Source organism: Staurois parvus, unplaced genomic scaffold, assembly GCF_062004578.1.
Source record: "Staurois parvus isolate SC_StPar_1 unplaced genomic scaffold, SC_StPar_1.0 ptg000011l, whole genome shotgun sequence".
NCBI classification, from domain to species: domain Eukaryota; kingdom Metazoa; phylum Chordata; class Amphibia; order Anura; family Ranidae; genus Staurois; species Staurois parvus.
Genome location: NW_028317807.1, coordinates 29,916,898 through 29,936,440, shown reverse-complemented (window position 1 = coordinate 29,936,440; position 19,543 = coordinate 29,916,898). Strand labels below are relative to the sequence as shown.

Sequence of the window (19,543 nt, the reverse complement as noted above, 5' to 3'; positions counted from 1 at the left end):
ATCAGAACATGGCTAACAACCTGCTTGCCAATTCATCTCTAAGGTTGAAGTCAAGGCTCTGAGCAGGCTAATTTAGTTCATCCACACCAATATCATTTATCATGTCTTTATGTGTCTTGCTTTATGCAATGGGGCACAGTCCTGCTGGAATAGAAAAAGGCTTTCCCAAAATGTTTGCTACAAGACTAAAAGAGCACTTTTGTTTTAAATGTTTTGTATTGCTTTGTATGCTGTGGCGATAACCTTACCATTCACTGGAAACACCCAAGCTAAGAAAAGAGGATGGACATTCACATACCTATGGCCATGAAGGTGAGTGTGATGGTTAGATGTCCACAAACGTTTGGCCATATGGTATGTCAGTACTTTTCATGTGCAGCTTACAGTTAAACACCCCTAGCATAATAAACCAATATTTCAGACCACTTTAGTTACCATCCTCTATTTTACACTGCTTATGGAGGAGACAGTCTATTGCTAGATGCTAGTTACATTTAATTACCAATAGGATTGACAACTTACATTGTCAGCATTTCTAGAAATTCATAGAACTGAACTCTTCCATTCTCCACATATGTTTGTCTTTTTTGCTTCAGATACAGCGACAACTTCTGTAGCGACACAACAAATCCACACATCTGCATTAAAATAGACACATTAGGAGTTAATTATTTGGAGATCTAAACCCAAATACATTGCCAGTTTAGAAAATAGGAGGTGATATATATTGTGATTGTGAAAAGCTCTTTAATTTTGTATTGAAATAGAATATTACATAATTTTATGAACAAGTCCAAAATAATCCTTTAGCTTTTGATTAATCTTTCACTTTGTCTTTTTAGTTTTCCTATTAAAAAAAAATCAATGTCTTCATCGAGCTTGACCATTTGTTAAAACCACATGGTCCTACAAGGTTTTTCTGTATGGCCAACAAAAAGGTTCATCAACCCTAGGTTCCCACATATGCAGATTTCAGTGCATTTTCCAGTTTGCAGAAAAGCACTTCGGTACATTTTACATGATTTCCTATGGATATAGTTCACATCTGTGTGTTCTAAGCCAATCCGTTTTTTGGAAGGGGTCATGGAATTTTTTTCCCACAGCAGACTGTGTTTTGCGTGTAATAGACTTCAATAGACCCACAACAAAAACACAAGTATTGTGTTTTTGCCTCGTTTTGTGTTTTTCTTCTGCTAACAGGTATGATAGTTCTGTTTATGTAGTGTGACTTTGATGTGGCTTTAGACTCTCTGGCACTCAAGTAGCATCAAAGTAGTGCTGGAATCTTTATTTAACAACAGTCATATGTTAGGGTTAAAGGCTAGAGTTAAAGTTAAGCGCTAGGGTTATTGTTGAACATTAGTGTTAGGGTTAGAGATAGGGTTGAAATGCTAACCCTAACAAATACTGCTAATCCTAATAATTATCCCTAACCCTAACTCTAGCCCAGACCTTACTTCTAACTCTAACACTATCCCTAGCTCTTAACCCTAGCTCCTAACCCTAGTCCTTAACCCTAACCCTAGCTCTTAACCCTAGTCCTTAATCCTAACCCTAGCTCTTAACCCTAACATTTAACCCTAGCCATTAACCATAACTCTGGCTCTTAACCCTAACACTAGCCCTGAACCCTAATTCTAACATGGGACTTTGGTCACATAAAGGTTTCTGCACTACTTTGATGCAATTGTGATGCTACTTTGATGCTACGTGAGTGCCAGAGAGTGCAAGGTCACATCAAAGTTGCACTACATGAACAGAACTGTCATACTTACCTATTATCAATAAAAACTCCCGCAAAACGTGGCAAAACCGCACACCACACCCCCTCTCTCTCCGCCCGCATCGCCCACCTCCTGAACGACATATCAGACTGGATGTCGCTCCATTTCCTCAAGTTAAACCTGTCCAAAACCGAGCTCCTGGTTTTCCCCCCAGCCCGTGCCCCCCCCCATCCTCTCCATCACGACTAGCAACACCACCATCAATCCCACCCCACACGCCAAAGTCCTGGGTGTCACCCTGGACTCAAACCTTTCCTTCCAACCTCATGTCCAATCACTTTCAAAATCATGCAGGCTCCACCTTCGCAACATCTCCAAGATACGTACATTCCTCAACCCAGACACTACTAAACAACTCGTACACTCCCTCATCATCTCACGCCTGGACTACTGCAACTCCCTTCTCACTGGCCTACCCAAACAAACGCTATCCCCACTCCAGTCTATCCTGAACTCAGCGGCTAGACTCATCCACCTCACCAACCGCTCCACATCTGCCACCCCCCTCTGCCAATCCCTTCACTGGCTCCTGATTGCCCAGCGCATCAAATTCAAATTACTAACTCTGACTTACAAAGCCATTCACAACGCTGTCCCAAACTACCATATTTGTCGGTGTATAAGACAACTGGGCGTATAAGACGACCCCCTACTTTTCCTGCTAAAATGTAGTGTTTGGGCTATACTCGCCGTATAAGACTACCCCTCTTCCAATGCACACCAATGGGAGGAATAGTGCCACATCATCGGTGTCAGTGGGAGGAATAGTGCCCCATCATTGGCATTAGTGGCAGGAATAGTGCCCCATCATTAGTATCAGTGGGGGGAATAGGTGCCCCATCATTGGTATCAGTGGTAGGAATAGTGCCCCATCATTAGTATCAGTGGGGGGAATAGGTGCCCCATCATTGGTATCAGTGGCAGGAATAGTGCCCCATCATTAGTATCAGTGGGGGGAATAGTGCCCCATCATTGGTATCAGTGGCAGGAATAGTGCCCCATCATTGGTATCAGTGGCAGGAATAGTGCCCCATCATTAGTATCAGTGGGGGGAATAGTGCCCCATCATTGGTATCAGTGGCAGGAATAGTGCCCCATCATTGGTATCAGTGGCAGGAATAGTGCCCCATCATTAGTATCAGTGGGGGGAATAGTGCCTTATCATTGGTGTCAGTGGGAGGAATAGTGTCCCAACATTGGTGTCAGTGGGGGGTGGAATAGTGTCCCAACATTGGTGTCAGTGGGGGGTGGAATAGTGCCCCATCATTGGTGTCAGTGGGGGGTGGAATAGTGCCCCATCGTTGGTGTCAGTGGGGGGGGGGAATAGTGCCCCATCGTTGGTGTCAGTGGGAGGAATAGTGCCCCATCATTGGTGTCACTGATACCAATGATACCAATGATGGGGCACTATTCCTCCCACTGACACCAATTAAACTTCCTGACCCTGTTCTAGTATGGTGCTGCTGCAGCCAGCATATGTGGTTGCAGCAGCACCTCTACACTGAACACTTACCTACTGCTCCTGCACTTGATTTTTGCGGGGCCGCTCGGCTCCGCCCCCTCGCCGGTGATTGGCCGCCTGTGTGCCTTTACTGAGCTACAGTTCTGGCGGCCAATCACCGGTGAGGAGGCGGAGCCGAGCAGCCAGCCGAACATCCAGTGGCCAAACTGAAGGAGCAGCCGCGCTTCCTGGACCGGATCGTCGTGGGACCGGAGCCAGGTAAGAAACAGCCCCTGCCCACCCCTGTACTTAGTGTCCCTTCCGTTGGAAGGGGGGGCGGCGGCGGCACCGCGCCGCCCCCCTAAAAAGTGTCAGTATGCCGTATACCGGCGTATAAGACGACTCCCAACTTTTGAGAAGATTTTCAAGGGGTAAAAAGTTGTCTTATACGCCGGCAAATACGGTACCTAACTGACCTGATACCCAAATACCACCCTACCCGTGCCTTTCGCTCCTCACAGGACCTCCTACTCTCTAGCTCCCTGGTCTCCTCCTCCCACGCCCGACTCCAGGACTTCCCTCATTCTCTGGAACTCCCCACCCCAATCCATCAGACTGTCACCTACCTCCTCACCTTCAGGCGCACCCTGAAAACCCATCTCTTCAGGGAAGCCTACCCCACCCTCACCTAACAACCGATCTCCTCCACTCCTCCCACCACTCCATCCCCCACAGCCACTTCCTCCAGTACCACTATCCTCTCCCACCTAGATTGTAAGCTCGAAAGAGCAGGGCCCTCGAACCCCTCGTGTATTGTATTGTTACTGTATTGTCTCATGTTCTGTCCCCCTCGCTGTTGTACTGCGCTGAGCAAACCCTTTGGCGCTATATAAATACTGTATAATAATAATAAATGTGTGTCCAAAATACACAAAACGCAGTTGAAAAACACATGAACTGCAACCAGCATAGATGTGAACCTAGCCTAACTGTACCCTATATTTTTTAATGCTGAATGATTGCATCTATTAATTAACAACCAATAGCCCCAATGAACTGATTAGTGGAAGCTGTACTGAACCTTTATTCTCAGTGCGGAGTGGTGTTCCTTGATGCCTAGCACCACATAAACTGGGTAGTGTATGTATTGAAATCTATACCCATGTTCAGGGGAGCTTTTCTTGAATATCTGAGTTTAGTTAACTAGTTAGCTAATTTTTAGCAAATTTAGATTTTTACAGTATTGGTGGCCTATGCAAAATACATACATTTAAAAGCTTGACTTTTTAAGGCATGCTGTAATCAAACCTAAAAATTTAGTACGGAAAAAATGCAAAGTTATTTGGTGCACACAAAATAGATTTATGTTATTAGTGGCTGTTATGAAACATTTAAAGGATATGTTCACCTTTTTACCAAAAATAATAAATGCACATTTTTTTGCAGGTAAAAAAATGTGAATTTATTATTTTTGGTTGCAGGAGCCTGGAAACCATTGCACCAGTGATCAGCAGATCGCTGGTGCCATGCAGGTCTTCTGCAGATCTGTCAGAATATCTGCTTGTCATACAGGATGTATGAGCAGCAGATATACTGACAGAAGAATCAATGAAGTACCGTGGCACTCCACAGTGCCACGGTAGTTCATTGAGAAATCGTTAGCCACGTTTTTAAAAAATTTGACAACTAGCGGGGGAGGGGGAGATCCCCCAGTAGCAGTCACTTAGGGCCGATGCATTCATAACTTAATAAGAGTGTAACATATAACATGTTATGAAAGGTGAACTTACCCTTTAAATGAAATCTTTTGTGCCTATAGTTCAGATTTAAGACCATTTTCTCTACCATATTATTGGATGAATAAAGTTAAAAAAAAGCTTCATTGAGCCTTAAAAAAGAAAAAAAACTAGGAAAAAGCACCCATGGGTTTTTTTTTTCATTCTTCAAAAGGGTCATAGGGTAGGTAACCTTGACATGGGCTTTTCTTTTAATTGTGGGATATAGGTTAGATAGTTTGCATGCTCTTTACTCAAAGCCTGGGGTGCATTTCATGTGCATTCCTGTTGCATTCAGTTTTGTAACACAAGGATAAGGCATCCTTGTTCCAATCCCAGGGATCAATGACCTGAAATTGCATCCCTGCCCAGATGCTTTCTTAAAAGCCTGATTGGTCCAGAAACAGGGAATATATAGATTTTTTAACTGTTAGCCAGCGAATGCTCATTTGTAATATAAGAAAAAACACCAAACATGCAGAAAAGCTGAAAATGTATAAAGTTCAAATGATTCAAATGTTAATGAACAATAACAATAGCATGAATGAAGATCAAAAAATAGTTACATCTGCTTTTAATCTTATGTATAATTTAATAGCGGAAGGCAATGTTTGCACAATGTAATTGGTATAGCTCTGCTGTGTGCGCAGAGGGATGTCAAACAGAAGCAGATCTATAGTTGCTGACATTAAATGACTTAAGCTGGTCAACTGTTCAGGATAGGAACTGCTTGCTAGCCATGACACATATCTGTAAAACAGTTTGAAACAAATTTCAAAGCCTGGATATTAAACACAACACCACAGACATTTTAATCAAATACCTTTCCATGAACACACATTCTTTTCAAGCTTGTCAGGAGCATCAGTACATTGTGCTGGGCATATGGAGCACAGAATACTGTATTGCAGAAAAAGCAAGTCTCCTAGAGCTTCTGGAACTCCTGCAACAAGCCTTCAAGAGACAAGTGGGTCCATATCGCAAATTACATTTATTAAAGGTATTCCTATCTCGCTTCCCTTTCAGTACACATACTGTACTGTATGTGAATAACCAACCATTTATTTGCCATTGTCATTAAAAGTGGAAAACAAAAAAGTCTTAGCCACAACAACCAAAATAAAGATAAAAAGACTGATTTAAAGTGGTTCTAAAGGCAGAAGGTTTTTTTACCTTAATGCATCCTATGTTAAAAACCTTCTAAGTGCTGCTCCCCCCTGACCCCGCCCCATTCTCATTTGAGCCCCATCTCGATCCAATGATGTGCATGAGAGCAGCTGCTCTCCTAAGACTCTGCCTCCTCATTGGCTCACACAGCAGCAGGAGTCATAGCCAGTGAGCCAGTGAGGAGAGAGCAAGGGAAAGGCAGAGCCTAGCTCTGTGTGTGAATGGGAAATGTCCAGGAGTGAGCCTGCTCAAGTTCCCCATGGCAAGAGGCTTGCTACTGGACACTCAGCAGGGGGGGAGGAACCAGGACCACCAGCCACGGACCCAAAAAAAAAAGGATTGAAGCTGCTCTGTGCAAAACCATTGCACAAGGCAGATAAGTATAACATGTTTGTTTTTGTTTTTTTTTTTAAATTCAACCTTTAGAATCACTTTAATATAATAGCTAAACAGACACAGTACACATTACATAGAGAAGTAATAGCTAAATAGATATACTTTATAAGTTACTGTACATACATAAGTACATGCTAAACCAATTATTAATTATTATTTATTATTAATTTTATATATATACATATATATATTTTTTTATGAAAAGAACAGGGATGCCTGAAAATGTTACTGAATTCTGTATTTCTGAATGAAAATAAGCTCTGGTTACATGTATAAATTTATACTTTGCTGATCATCCTCTCACTACACATACGCATTTCTCACTACACACACACCACCTTTCTCAACCATGCTTTACCCTGAAGAAACCTTGAAATAGCTTTTAGGTATCAGGGAACCCCCCTAAAAATTATTATAATCTTACATAATGGGTAATCAGCCAAAAGATCTAACAGAGAGTAACTGAAACTGGCAGTTTACAAGATAGGTACAAAGTTAGAAGGAATAATGTAATATAGGGATGAAAAAGTTGGGGTTCTGAATCCAAAACCATCAAAGTCAATGGGAGCTGAAATTAAATTCGGTAACACAATTTGCAACATGCACCAAAGCAAATATTTGTTTTTATTCTGTTTGGCAAAATACTTAAACGTACATGGCAGCTTTGGACAATTATTCCTGTTTGCAAACAAGCAGCAGGGGACTCACTTCATCTATTCCAGACCCTTAGCCTAGTACCCAATCACGTGCAAGGACAATTAAAAAAACAACATTTTTGCTTGCACATGATTGGATGATGGAAGTCATCTGCTCATTTACTAAGCTATAGAGCAACTGCACTTGCAGGGTGCAACTGCACTTTACAAAAGTGTACAGTCTATTTGCCTTTACTAAATCAACGCCAGAGTGTCAAACTGAGTTTATCGTTATATATATCTTTATTCACAGTGAGGTCCAGGGCAGCTCTGGTACCTTAGGTGAACAGCTGGAGGGATCCAAGAACAAAAAGCCACCCTACTGGAATGGAGTACTGTGGTAGCAAATGAGGAGGTGCTTTCCACAGGAGCTGGGTATTTTGGGAAATGTGTATGCTATTAGGCTACTGCTCAACTGCCTGCACATTGGCTGAGAGGAACTTTTTGCTCATTCAGAAAGTTCCTTACAGCATATATAGTTGCACTACTATATATGACAGTTTTTCTTCCTGTCCATGTTTGTTAGCTGGCACCTGCTATGTCCATAGAAATTAGTGACTTCAACTGGCCCCATTCATTTACTGTCCAAGAGTCCCCGCCATATAAATAAATCAGCTAAGCTAGTTAAAAAAAAAAACAAATATGTGGGGGTTCCTCACATAATTTGTACCAGGGTCATTCAGGTCTGGATTTTAAGGGGAAACCCAACAGAAAAAATGGTGCAGAGTCTCTCCAAATTCCATACCAGATCCATCGGGTCTGGTATGGATTTTAAAGGGGAAACCCCCACACAATAATTAAGAAAATAAATGTAGAGATCCCCACAATAATACACACCAGACTGCATTAAAACATTCAGCCTGGAAAGCTAGGAAAGAAGGGATGAGCATGCAACCACCTTTCTTGAACCACACCAGGCCACATGTCCTCAATATGGGGAAGTTACCTTGTCAGGGGATCCTTGCCCCATGTTGATGAGAAGAAGGGCCTCTTCCCCACAACCCTGGTCTGGTGGTTGTGAGGTCTGCAGATAGGGGGGCTTATTGGAATCGGGAAGCCTACTTTAAAAATTAGGGAGGACTCAGATACCAGCCTCCCATGTGAGTCAGTAAGAAATACATAATCTGGAGGAGGAATGCCAAGTATAAATAAAGGGGCAGGGTCTTCTGGGTGATGTATTTGCCCAAATATGGACATGACTATCTAGGATAAGGGTCTGGTATCGAAGAGAATCCCCAGGCTGCTTTTTTTACAAACAGAAGTAAAGCATCTGAAGCTGTCATTTATGGCACTTTAAACAGCAATATTTTCTTTGCTAATATCAGTTTTATTGTAGCAGACTGTATACATCATACAGATGCACCACTTCATAGGCAGGTTAAGGGCATTCCCCATGTGTGTTATTTAATACAATTTTGCATTTTTAATGTTGCCCTTTAAGCATTAATAAAATTGCTGCTCCCCACAAAACAGAATTTAAAAAAATAATAATTTACATTGGTACATGTTCCTCGAACCTGCCTTGAACTGTACCCAGGTAATGTTTGTCTCAATCCCTAGTCACTATGAGGGATTACATGCAGTATATTTCCCATTTAAATATATTTTTATACATGTTTCTTTGCTATAAAAAGATGCTGATGTGCATGCTCAGTCATGTCACTCCAACTTTACAAATAACCTCCATCTCTAATTTTTTTTACTATAAATTGTTGAAACACTAGCTGTTTCACATGGGAATTAAGTTCTGTTCGCTCCATGCATAAATAACACTTGAAGAATAAACAAATGTGCAGTGATGACCATCATGTCCCAGAACAGGGTTTTGTGATGTAATAATATATTGATTGACTGTGTCTTTATCCAAAACTTTAACCAGTATACGGAACATCATCTCTTACACTATTTCGTTTATTTGCATATATACTGTCCCTAGTGTGTCTGTCCGCACAAAAGCTGTGTTATACCAGCACATTCAATCTTCTAGGGAACAAAAATCTTCAAGGCCAATTGAATCTTAGACGTGATGATCTAGCCAGAATTGCATTCTGGGAAATGCAAACTTCACAATAAGCAGAGTCTGTAGGGAAAGCCTAGGCATTTCACCTTTGTCTCTTGGAGGACTGTCTGTCTCTGTTTTTGCATACAAATTTAAGACACAAGGAAGATGTATGTTTAATTGATTGAAATATTTCAAACGTGCCTTTCTAAAGCATGCTGACATTGTCTTTTATTTCATACATATATTATTGTGCCCACTAGCAAATTTAGTTCAATGTATAATCAGTATTAGACTGGATTTTTTTTTTTCATTTTGTGTGTAATGCAGCCAACAGATGAGTCTGATTTTTGCCTCAAACCAGTGGATTGAAGGGGAAAAAAATGACTTGATTCCCCCATCCACATCAAGTGTGTCCTCCCCACTGAACTATTGTATTCTGGCAGCAGAGAAGCTTTGCTGCCATTCAAATATGTTGATCAGCACTGCAGGCAATAATCTGAAATTCAATCAAAATATGGCCAGCTTTAATGACCCTTTACTGAATATTTCCAGTTGCCCTGAACATCAAAGGCCATTCCTCCACCTCAGGAATGGCTGTAATGGCAGCACAGACTTAGCTTAACTAAAGGGTATTCATTGGAGAGAAGATGGTTCATTTTGTGCCCTACACTGCATTCTGTCCAGCTGTTTATGAATAAATCACTTAGGTAGCTCATTTGAAAAAGCCAAGCTTGGTCTGTCTTTAGCATGCTGTAAGTAGCATAGGTTAACACCTCTTTTGAGTGAATACAAACCCAAGAACAAATATTACATCTATGGCAGCTCACTAGCTTTTAGATGTGGTGGCTGAATTTGTTTTATTTTTTCCAGACTTTCCTTTCTTTATTTTCACCTGGAGATCCTGCTAGTAACTCACAGCCTATCCTAGGGCGATAATGCTTACTCCCTGTACTGTACCTACTATGGAGGAGCAGTGTTGTCAGCAAGGCTGCTCTCCTGATTTGCATTTCAAGCATTCCCCCCTCTCCACATCCACACTCCAATTGCAGATAACTGGTGAGAGCTAATAAGATTGTTTGAGATTTCAAAGCTATACTGAATGAGGGTGCGTTTCCCTACGCACTGTCTGGCCAATTGATGAATCTAAAATATAACCTTTATTCAAATATATAAAAAATGTATGCTCAGCTTTAATTAATGCCTATTGGAGTGGAATGTACTGCACACAACAATATAACGGAATACCATTGCAACTGCTTACCTTACATCCAAATGGTTGATAACACCAGACCAAAATCAAATACCATACCGTTTTAGATGAAGTGACAGCATACAAGGAGGTACTGTAGTATGATCATAAACCTATCAGCTTGAATATATAATCTCTGTTAAGGAAATAGAGTTACCCCATGGACAAACTAATTGAATGTATAATCTATCTTGCTACAGATATGTAGTAGGGGTACACTCATCCGCGGGCTTAAATGTCAGCCTCTCATGGAAAAGCCCCAAACCTCACCATATCCACCAAAAATACCTCACTGTCTTGAGGAATATAAATGATGCACTGTAAAATGCAGTACAGACCTCTCCAAAAAAAGGGGGGAAGAGAAGAGTGAATACCATGTGCATTCAAAAAGTGCTCCCAAAGAAAGACCTAAAGAAAACAAAAAGACTCTACATGTTTCCCTCCAGAAAACAGAGCTTCGTCAGGAAAATAAAGAATTAACCTCCCTAGCGGTATGATTATTTCAGATTTTTGGTGCTGAAAGCGGTACTATTATTTTGCATGGAAATATGTAGTTTTTTTATTGTAGGCTGTCATTTTTAGGAATAACTCGCTGAAATCTGTCCGAACAAGAGTCTATTAAACATCCCGGATCTGATAAAATTTGAAACACGAAATCATAAATTATAATTTAATAAATTATCATAAAAAATAATAATATAATAATAATACATTTAATTCAATAATATAATCAAAACAAAAACACTGAAATTTGTAATTGAGCACCAAGTTCGCACATTGCTGAGCAAAGTCGCAAAATCGTTTTCAACGTCTGATGACGAATTTCCCCACGAATCATTATCACTCAATTCTGCAAGTGGTTCTGATTCACTATCGCTGTTCTCTAGCTGATCTAAACCCGCTTTTGACCTAAAGGGACACTTTTTGGACGCCATGGACTTTTCTCAGTTTCCAGGCAGGGAAAACAGACAAAATGCAGGCCGGGCACAGGACAAAGCAGTAGGGACAAAATGTATGTGAAATGGGTTGAAACAGCAATGTTTTACTATGTAAAATTTGTTTGGAAAAAAATGACATTTTTTAAAATTTTCAAATTTCCTGCCGCTGGCGGCGCCCGTATGTCCCGACGTCACAGGGACCAGAACACAGAAGCCAGATGCCGGCATCGGCCGGAGGAGATGGCCAGGGACGCTGCAGGGGACACATCGTGGGAGCGAAGGACAAGGTAAGCTCTGCAGGGACTCCCTATGCAGCTCCGCATGGTAAGCCCGAGTGTAGCTTGGGGTTACCGCTTTTGGTACTGACATTTTACCCCGAGCTACACTCGGGAATACCGCTAGGGAGGTTACATTTTACCAGCATGTGCAGCTGAGCACAATTGCAGCCACTATGTGACCGATTTTAATTCTTTATACTCCTGACGAAGCTCTGTTTTCTGGAGCAAAACATGTAGAATCTTTTTGTTTTCTTTTGGTCTTTCTGTGGGAGCACTTTTTGAATGCACGTGGCATTTACTCCTCTCCCCCCTTTTTTTTAGAGAGGTCTGTACTGTATTTTACAGTGCATCATTTGTATTCCTTAAGACAGTGAGGTATTTTTGGTGGATATGGTGACGTTTGTGGCTTTTCCATGAGAGGCTGACATTTAAGCCCGTGGATGAGTGTACCCTTGAATAGTATAATCTATCTTGCTACAGATATGTAATAAGATAGATTATACTATTCAATTAGTTTGTCCATGGGGTAATTCCATTTCCTTAACAGAGATTATATATTCAAGCTGATAGGTTTAATGATCAAACTACAGTAACTCCTTGTATGCCGTCACTTCATCTAAAACAGTATGGTATTTGATTTTGGTCTGGTGTTGTCAACCATTTAGATGTAAGGTAAACAATTGCAATGGTGTTCAGTTATATTGTTGTGCATAGTACATGCCACTCCAATAGGCATTAATTACAGCTGAGCATACATTTTTTATATATTTTAGATTCATCAATTGGTCAGATGGTGCGTAGGAAACGCACCCTTGTTCAGTATAGATTTGTTATTTGCCAAAAATTATGATTCACAATTAGGGCTTAGTTAAATAGTTGTCTGAGATGTCAGTTCTTTACACAGAATCTTATAAAAAAAATGGGGTCTTGGCAGGATTAAAAGTTATTTTTTCTGTACATGGTAAAAAAAGAAAACAAAAAAAAACAAATGCAATCATCCCATCTAAGGACTGGTAAGCTGCAATATATAATTTTTTTTGGCTTTGATACACTTGAAGGGATTGTGTTTGTCCCTCTATAGCCAAAATGAGGACATCTTTTTGTATGAATTGGCTCTGTAACAGTTAATACTTTTAGAATGTTTTCCTTAGCACAGTGAATCATCCATTGAACATCTTCATTCTCGTAAGCCCTGGAAATGTCCCATGTTATTGGCTCAGTGTAGTTCTTGAGAACTATAATAAAGTGTAATATTTCTCTTCATTTCTTTTGTTCCGCAGTCCTGAACTATTGATAAATATCCAGAGTGAAGCCAGGAAGTGCAAAGGGAGACTGGAAGTGTCAGCTTTCATTTCCTTTGTTGTCATATATACAATAAATGTATCTCGCTTTCACAGAGAACGTGCATTTTGCAAGTGGTCGGTGTGTTTGCGATGTAATTTGCAACAGATTTCAGCAAGCAGCTTTAATTAGGGAAGTAGAAAAATGCTTTATAAGCATATTTGGAAGTTACTTAGCTTGATTAATTATCCCCTACAAAGACAGTTCATTTCTGGGTCCTCGTATTGTTTGCAATTGTGCCGTTCATTGCAGTGTTTTATTGCTGTGTACTATTTCTCATATGTTCTAGCTTCTTTGGGTAAATGGTTACTGGGAGCATGGGGGCTATTCATATCCAATTAGACTTTATTTTCTACCAGGACAAGCAATGCCATTATGTTCTACAAAACCTGCCTCAACTAATAACATACCCATACATTGCAGAAAGTCATTTTTTGTGTAGGATTAAGAAGAACCGTTCTGTGCATCAGCCAGGCAGCAGGGGGAAAAAGTCAAGCAAAAGCTACCACAACTAGATTTTTAGAAGATGTAGAGAGGTGCCATTTTAATTTTTTTCTCCCAACAGGGGTTATGCATCAACAGCTTAAAATGTATCTCAGTGATTCCAGCACAGTTGTGTTCACAGCCATTCCTATATGCTTCAGCCTCATTGACTTGATTTGTTGGTGTCTCCAAAATATGCACATTGGTCATTGTGCTTTCTGTGGGGTGCACAAATTCCTATGAGGATATTTTCTAAGATTCCTTCACTCTTTGCTAATCAGAATTCAGGGTTCACATCAGAACATGGTGCTGGAAAGGTGCATTTCCTGCACCTTTCCAGCACTATGTGTGAACGCACTGCCCTTTCCATCTGCATGCAGGTACCAATGCATTGTTAATGGCCCCCTAAAAGTAGATTGCAAACATAGTGTGCTTGTGTGTACCAAATGGCATGTTACTGCAGTACCATGCGGTTTAGTGCAGTGTGCTTTTAAAGTAGTGAAAGCACTACTTTTTTCACCATCTTGTGTGTTTTGAAGTCCATTGAAATCAATGGGCTGTAAAGATGCATTGCACTTAAATGAACAGGAATGTGAATTCCTATGCAATCCTGGTGTGAACCGGCCCTCAATGCATGAATACAAAAATCATCTGTATACATTTATTGTATATTTGTACCCTAAGCCTGTTGTGTTACAGCCTAGCTTCATTCTGGTGGGTTGCATGTCATCCGTGCGTGCAGTGATGTGGTTGGGAACACCTGTCCTCTTCAACCCATTCCTGCCCAGCATAGCTCCTGCACTACTTCTCTTGTCCAATCAACAATGGACTGCTGCCAGACTAATATACACACACACACATATATATATATATATATATATATATATATATATATATATATATATATATGTGTGCTATTGACATGAAATTTTCACTTCATGTCAGTAACAACCCATGCAATCCATACATACTAAGAAACCAAACCAAATAAGTCCAGAAATTAAGTTTTGCGTAATAAAATAGAATGATGCAGGGAAAAAGTATTGAACACATGAAGAAAGGGGGGTGCAAAAAGGAATGGAAAGAAAAGAGACACCAGCTGAACTCTATCAGTAATTAGAAAGCCATCCTGCCCCTTGTCAGTGCAAATTAATATTAGCTGGTTCAGTCTCAACTGATGGCCTATAAAAAGGTGTCTCATTACCAATGTGTCACATCTCATGATGGGTAAAAGCAATAATAATAACATTGTATTAACATTGCAAAAAACATTTGTATGTTTTTCTAACCTTTAGTGGGGTTAAATTGATGTTTGTTTTCGTGACGAGAAAATTAGGAGGAGTATTGAAAATTTTTCTAAACTATACAAATTTCTAACAGTGTATGTGGCTTTCATTCAGTAAAGTGGATCCATTCGAAAATCCAGCGTAAGGATGTTAATCTACAGACTGTAGATGTTAAAGTGGTAAAGGCAATTTCCAGGAAAATTGACAATGTTTAATTTGTCTGTGATATTTCAGTGTATTAATACAAAGGGTCCCCTCCCTACAATGTACTGGGAATTAAACAGAAAATTCAAATGATAATTTCCAGATTTTTGCATTTTGATCATCACCACTGCCTTTTGGTGTATCCTGTGATACTGGAGAGAACATAAAATACAATGATTTTCTGGGAAAAGCTGTGTAATTTTTGTGGTTGGAAGGTTTATTGTCTTGATGGTTTCCATACATATTGTGGACTTCAATTTACTTAGAAACGTAACTTATAAGATTTACAAAAATTTGGTGTCCTTACACAAATGTGTCTTCCAGGGCATTTAATTTGCTTATCTACTCATGACTGAGAAGTATTTATGTTGTTGAGCAGAAATTGTAAATGTTGTCAGATCAATATAGAAATAGAGGCCAATGCACATAAGCTATTTTGACCACGGGGTCTTTTAAGTGAAAAAACTCAAGCATACACTCTCAGTGAGTTATCTTCTATCACTAAGTCGCTGAAGTTGTGTTTGCATAATGATTGTAATTAATTTAATCTAGCTGAAAAGATAATGGCTTGTGTCAAATTCTTTCCTGCTTTATTTTGGTGATTTTACTCAAGAGAATCAAAATATTATCACTGAGAATATAAAACAGGGTAGGGAAATAGTCTAGTTTTCATCCCCCTCACAAAAAAATAAATAATACATTTAATTTGTAAAAATAGGTGTTTGATTTTTGTACTCTCACACAAAAATTCTGTTTATATCTGAAGAGTTCATTATGTTGAAGGATAGCAATACTGTATACCAACGTGTAAATAATTTTTTTTTTCAATATTTTGTTTGTCTTTAGTTGTACATTTTCTACTACTTTGTGACATGGAGCTCAACCATACTAGAGAATCTATGGTTTTAAACTCATCACTGATTATAGGGTATTCATAATAAATACATATGGGCAAATTGGTCTGAGTTAATGATGATCCAGTCTGGATTGGGTTTATTTATAAATATCCAGTAATATAGGCCAGCATTAGACCTGTCTCCCACGTTATACATTTATAAAAAAAAATTTAAATATGTCCTCTTCAAATATCCAACCTGTTGCACAGGACATGAGGACCACAAGTGTGCAGATCCCCTATGTTAATTATAGCTCATATGTGTTAGCATCAAGTCAATGTTTCAAAAAGAAGAGAAACAAAAAAGCATTGGCTCTCTTCTATGTAGCAGCCGTATGCAAAAAAGTCATGGAGATCTTTTACACCTCCTATAAAATATAAGGTGGTGTAAATGTAATGGCATGGAATGCATCCATGTCTCTGGCCCTGCAAACCCTAATACATTTAATACAACAGAAATTTAAAAAAACATTTATTATTTAATGTTTATTGAAAATGCACCCAGCTATTCTTCTACGTTCTGATAGCATTACTATTTTAATAATTGAGGGAAATCCTTTTTTACAGTTACAATTATAATACAGATTGAATAGTTTGAATAATTACAATTGTTTCTTTTTAAATAGTAAAGTAATTGCCCAATACAATCATAGGAAAAATTATAATCCCTCACTCATATTGAGTAATATAATTTTATTTTAATTTATTTTGAAGTACAACTAGAAGCCACAGGGAATGGATAGGTGAGCTGTATCTATCACAAAGTAAATGGAGTTGGTACTTTTGCAAACTAGGAGGAACCCCTCCAAGACACGAGTATACAACTGGGTGGGAGGTAGGAAATCCTGGTGTTTAGAGAGAGCGCACATGCAGTTTTGGACATCTTCCTCTAGAGACATGAGCCTGAGAAAAATTACCATATGGCTGTTTATTAACATTACAGGAGTCCTGTACAGTATATCTGACAACTTGTATTTATTGAAAAAAAAGTGCAAGTGGAATTATTTTTTATAGATTTACTTAACTCAGTCATAAAAAGAAACATTGTGAACAAGTGGCAAAAAATGAAGATTCTGATTTAGAAATACTAGGGAACAGAGTTCCGGAAGCTAACAAAAGCCAATTTGGATTTTCAGTTTATGTGAGCCTCTTAAAGTAATAAAGGCAAAACTTTTTGTTTTTCATTTATTTCAGTATTTCTCTTTCACTTTGGTGATAATACTAAACGTGACAAAAAGAAAGGGTAAATCTCTGTAATGGGGTGCAGAGTGCATTAAAAACCTGACAGGTGGTCTAATTCCTCTCCACTCTATCACAATTTTACAAATCTTTTACAATTAAAAAGGTTTGCCTTTAGTTCTATTTTAAACAGATGACTTTGTGGAGACTCCATAGGAAAGCATTGGAAACTTCCATAAGGAAATTGGGTCTTCAGTTAAAAAATTTGCTTTTTTCTATGACACTTCATAGAAAATTATTAAAAAAAATAGTTTTCTTGTATAAAAGTTGGCAAGCAGTGGTTGTACTCAATATCACCACTCAAAGCCATGCTTGTCAGTCCTTCAGGATTTCCCAGGACTGTCTTATATTGTGTCTGTTGGGTGGTTAAAACACAAATAAGAGTTGTTTAGATCCTTAAGCATGGAATTATACACACATGTTCTCTAGAACTTAGTTTTCTTCCATCAACCCCTTGCCCCATACTGTATACTGTTGTTCATCTTGCATGAAATTTACATAAATGGTTATTAAGTTATAAATGTATAAATCAACCCAAGGAATATGAAAAAATCTCTTTGCAAGTTCATCTCAGGAGCTAGAGAGCAGTGGACAAAGACAAACACATCTTCTTTTAGATTGTGTGGCTATACTTAGTGACGGGGCATAATATAAACATTATGCATATGAAGCACTCATACAAACATATTATACTACAGGAATGCAAGCCCATTCAAGCAATCAGCTTTAGGCTTGATCTAATGAATGTAATACACATCGGGACAAAGTTGGAGGACATTTCTTATAACAAAAAAGGACAAAGTTTTCCTATTACTTTCAAATTGTCTGCTACCAGCATGTAATTGGCACTTAATAAATGAGCTATTAGCAGTTAATTTATTAGACGCTGGCTGTTACTAGAATGCAAACTAATATTTATTGCAATTTAATTAGCTTGCCCTACCTAACATTAAATGCCTCTGGTTGCCATATAATTGGAATTGATGAACTTGGTTAGGTCAATTAGATGGTGACAATTTTACTTGATTGCTAAATAACATAGCCTCTTTCAGTTTAACTCACACAACCCATAGTAGTGGTGCTTTGCCTATTTGGAGAATAGAAAATTTAAATTATATGCTTCATAGTTAACTATTTAGCACTACAAAATGGAAAAGCATAGTTTATTGAGGTGCAAGCAGGCTTTATCCTGTTCTTTGTATGCCTAGAACACATCCATCAATCTCAATATCTTGATTACAGGCAGGCCAAGGAGCTGGCGAAAGAAATGTTAATTTATCTTCTTCCATCCTGTGGCTGGCAGCAGTGGTTTGAAGGTTAAGTTAGCTTAACGTCATTGTGTTAACAAAACTGTCCCAATAATAAGAATGGGAAATGTGTCTATGAAATGTATCTCTTGACGCATGCAGAATGATCCTTAGCCAGTGAAAAGGTACACAGCAGCAATTAATGACAGGAAGACAGTTTCAAAGAACCAAATCAGTTTACTGTGCTAAATTATTCCTAAATGCATTCTAATGCTGGAATGCTTTCCAGGAGATAGAAGCTGATTAATCAATGTCCAAAATGTACCCATTAAGAATGGGATACTTGCAGCCACTTTTCATAGGACAACTGTTACTTTATCAAACTATGGTATAGAAACTTTTAAAATGAGAAATATAATGTTTGTGGCAAACCCCATTGAAATCTTTGGGAGTGGGGGGAGGACAATGTTGTTACTCAATGCTTGCAATTTTAGAAATAATAAGTAAGCTGTTGTCAAACAAAATGCATGGAATTCTAGACACGGCAATGAGGGATATGTACCAGTGCTAAAATTAAACAAAAACCTCATCCCTCCCTACACAGCATCGTCAGCCCTGCCTAACAGTGTCAACACACACTGACAATATGGCTGTTGTTAGCCATACTGTCAATATTTTAAAGAAATAGATAACCCAAGGGGGTTGAGTTATTCATTCCATGAAATTATTGTCAATTGTGATTGCATTACAATCTCTTGTTCTTTAATTCTGGTGCAAACCTGCAAAGTTCTTGGCCAAAGGTTGCTATTCATTAACTTTACACTGCTGCAAACAGATGGTAGAGTGGAATCCAATCAGGGGCGGACTGACCATTTGGAAACTCGGGCACTGCCCGAGGGCTCGGGGTCAGTAGGGGGCCCCATGTGATGCCCCTGGTACCTTTTTCATAGGCTTTTTGTGAGTTTGGGCAAGGACACAGCGGCCCCATGATCCCCTATTGCCCGGGGGCCCCATGAGTTGTCAGTCCGCCCCTGAATCCAATCCTCATCCTTGGTCCCTAGCAGCATGGTAGTACAGTGTAATACATAGCATTCTTGCTATTCAAGTCAAGTGTGCATCAATT

The 19,543-nt window shown here is 39.3% G+C and overlaps 1 protein-coding gene across 1 annotated transcript in view; it reads right to left on the bottom strand.

Moving 5' to 3' along the window:
- Nucleotides 1–19,543, bottom strand: part of LOC149474147 (uncharacterized) — a 243,718-nt gene that overhangs the window by 100,245 nt on the left and 123,930 nt on the right. Inside the window, exon 6 of the mRNA XM_089672242.1 lies at nt 523–638. Coding sequence (XP_089528368.1) covers nt 523–638 — 116 coding nt within the window. The remainder of the gene's footprint in view (nt 1–522; nt 639–19,543) is intronic.